Raw genomic sequence first — 3,014 nt, 5'->3', positions numbered from 1 at the left:
AGCACCGCTTGCGCTCCGGCTTCTTCCCCCTCTGCTCTCCTGCAACTTGCAAAAGTTTCCCCACCGCGCGCCGCCTTTTTTTTGTTGCTTTTTTTTGTTGTTTTTGACTTAAAACGGTTGGGGGAAAGAGAGGAGAGGGAAAAAAAAATTACAACTTTTGCAAACTTTTCCAGCCTTACCTCTCCTCTCCCCTCCCCAGCCAGGCTTCACGCTGGTGGAGAACTTCGCCTCTTCTAGTTTTACTTTTTTAACTCTTCCCTGCCCCTTAGCCACCTGATTTTTTTTTTTTTCTCACCCCGTTTCCCCCCTCTGCCACTTTCTCGCATGAATCTCCTAGACCCCTTCATGAAAATGACAGAAGAACAGGACAAATGCATCTCCGACGCCCCCAGCCCCACCATGTCGGATGACTCYGCCGGCTCTCCCTGCCCCTCGGGATCCGGCTCGGACACGGAGAACACCCGACCCCAAGAAAACACCTTCCCCAAGGGTGACCCGGACCTGAAGAAGGAGAGCGACGAGGACAAGTTCCCAGTGTGCATCCGAGAGGCGGTCAGCCAAGTGCTCAAGGGTTACGACTGGACCCTGGTGCCCATGCCGGTCCGGGTGAACGGATCCAGTAAAAACAAGCCCCATGTGAAGAGACCCATGAACGCCTTCATGGTGTGGGCACAAGCCGCCCGGAGGAAGYTGGCGGACCAGTATCCGCATCTGCACAACGCAGAGCTCAGCAAAACCCTGGGCAAGCTCTGGAGGTGAGTGCGGAGGCTGCGACCGCTGCGGCTCCTGCAGCCGGGGGGGTTGGCCGGGGGAGAGAGGCGGGGGGGGGACAACAAAGTTTGCAGCTTGCAAAGTCTGCTCCATCCTGTGAGAGCACCAAGAGGAGCTGCAAGGGGAGGGAGAGGATGGGTTCAAGCCTGGAAAACTTGCTGAAGACTTTTGCACGTGCCGGCAAACTCCTTTCGCAGAGGAGAAGCCGGAATAGTAGGGGGAAAAGCGGAGGAAGGAGTTCCCCGTGGCTGCCTTCTGGTCTTGCGAGTGGTTTCTTTTACCCGAGTGATGCCCTGGCTTGGAGGCTGGCCTCCGCCGGCGCGGGCAGGAGGGGGCTGTGCGGGGGGCCGGGGTGGACGGGCTTTCCGCAGCGGTGCCGGCAGAGCCGCCGCGCCGCGGGGAGAGCGGGGCCGGCCGTGGCGGTGGCTGGATCGTGCTGCTGTCCAGAGGAAACGATGGTTCTTCTGGATTGCATCAGCTTCGCCCGGGAGCGGCGGCAGCGGCAGCAATCGGGGGCAAGGGGAGGGGGGATGACAAAAGCCGGGCGCCGGGAGAGCGCTGGCGACGTTGCGCCAAGCCCCGGGTGGATGGGTGGGTGGCTGCGATGAGTGGCGCATGGCTGGGTGCCCTCCGACTTCCAAAATAAGGCAGGGAGGGGAGGAAAACAGAACGGGAGTGAGTCACCTGGCTGCCTCCTAACGCGGTGCCTGCGGAGAAGGGGGGGATCCCGCCCGGGCCGCTGCCCTCACGCTGGGGAGAGAAGGCGGCGAGCGAGCCTGGCGCCTTCGACGTCCCCGGACGGGCCGCGCGCCCTTGCCGGGATGGCAGGGAAGGGGCGAGGGCCGGATCCCCGCCGCGGCTCTCTTGCACCAAAACCACCCGTCTGCTTTGCCGCAGGGAGGGCGGAGGGTTGGAAAGCGCCCCAGACGGCGAGGATTAAGCGCGGGGAGGAGGAGGGGACGCGGGGGGCTGCAGGGCCGGGCTCGGGGCCGCCGAGCTGACCTCCCCGCTCGCCTGCAGGCTGCTCAACGAGAGCGAGAAGCGCCCCTTCGTGGAGGAGGCCGAGCGGCTGCGGGTGCAGCACAAGAAGGACCACCCCGACTACAAGTACCAGCCGCGGCGGAGGAAGTCGGTGAAGAACGGGCAGGCGGAGCAGGAGGAGGGCGCCGAGCAGACCCACATCTCCCCCAACGCCATATTCAAGGCGCTGCAGGCGGACTCCCCGCAGTCGTCCTCCAGCATCAGCGAGGTGCACTCTCCCGGGGAGCACTCCGGTAGGTGCTAAAACAGGCTGTGTCCTGAGGCTGAAATTGGGATTGGATTGGGGGGGGGGGGTGGAGGGGGGACAAACCCACAGATGCGGTGAGGGAGGGATGGATGCACCGGGAGAGGTGCGTGGGGAAAACTGCAGGCGCTGCTGTGCACATAGCCCAGGCGCCCGCGTGCACGCACGCTTTGTGCCGCTTCCACCCCTGTCTCCCCATGAGAAATTTGAACTCATACTTAAAAAAAGGAAAAAAAAAAGAAAAAAGGAAACCGAAAGATGTGCCCGCTCCCGCGGCTCATCTCTGAAGTGTCGGTAATTTTACCCGGCGTGATAGATCGCCGCCGATAGGGCTCGCGTTTGTGTTCCTAACGCCTGGAAATGTTTGTGTTTCCCCGCRCGACTGCTTCCAAAAGCAGCACGTTATTATCCGGGAGCCCCACAGATCCCGAGTTAACCATTAACGGCGTTATCGCGCCGGGCGACACCTCCCGGCCCGGGAGCCTCGAGGACGCCCGGGCAGGCCGGGGCGCGCGCGGGGCTCGTTGCCTTCGGCGCCTTCATCGCCCGTGCTCTTCCTTCGCCTCCGCAGGGCAGTCGCAGGGACCCCCCACGCCTCCCACCACCCCCAAAACGGACGCGCAGCCCGGGAAGCAGGACCTGAAGCGGGAGGGCCGCCCGCTGCAAGAAGGGGGCCGGCAGCCGCCCCACATCGACTTCCGCGACGTGGACATCGGYGAGCTCAGCAGCGACGTCATCTCCAACATCGAGACCTTTGACGTCAACGAGTTCGACCAGTACCTGCCTCCCAACGGCCACCCCGGCGCGCCGGCCACCCACGGCCAGGTCACCTACACGGGCAGCTACGGCATCAGCAGCACGGCCGGCAGCCCGGCGCCCGCCGGCCACGTCTGGATGTCCAAGCAGCAGCAGCAGCAGCAGCAGCAGCAGGCGCCGCAGCAGCCGCAAGCGCCGCCGC

The 3,014-nt window shown here is 63.8% G+C and overlaps 1 protein-coding gene across 2 annotated transcripts in view; it reads left to right on the top strand.

Annotated features, from left to right (window-relative positions):
* Positions 1-292: 292 nt before the first annotated feature.
* Positions 293-3,014, top strand: part of SOX9 (SRY-box 9) — a 3,205-nt gene continuing 483 nt past the window's right edge. Inside the window, exons 1-3 of one of the 2 annotated variants that reach the window (XM_026067498.1) lie at positions 293-755; positions 1,792-2,045; positions 2,628-2,944. In XM_026067498.1, coding sequence (XP_025923283.1) covers positions 325-755; positions 1,792-2,045; positions 2,628-2,944 — 1,002 coding nt within the window. In that variant the 5' untranslated portion in view covers positions 293-324. Of the gene's footprint in view, positions 756-1,791; positions 2,046-2,627; positions 3,013-3,014 lie in introns of both variants that reach the window. The other variant, XM_026067497.1, reaches the window with a different exon arrangement.

This window comes from Apteryx rowi, unplaced genomic scaffold (genome assembly GCF_003343035.1).
Source record: "Apteryx rowi isolate R43461 unplaced genomic scaffold, aptRow1 scaffold_26, whole genome shotgun sequence".
NCBI classification, from domain to species: Eukaryota; Metazoa; Chordata; class Aves; order Apterygiformes; family Apterygidae; genus Apteryx; species Apteryx rowi.
This window is presented reverse-complemented; position numbering and strand designations above follow the sequence as displayed.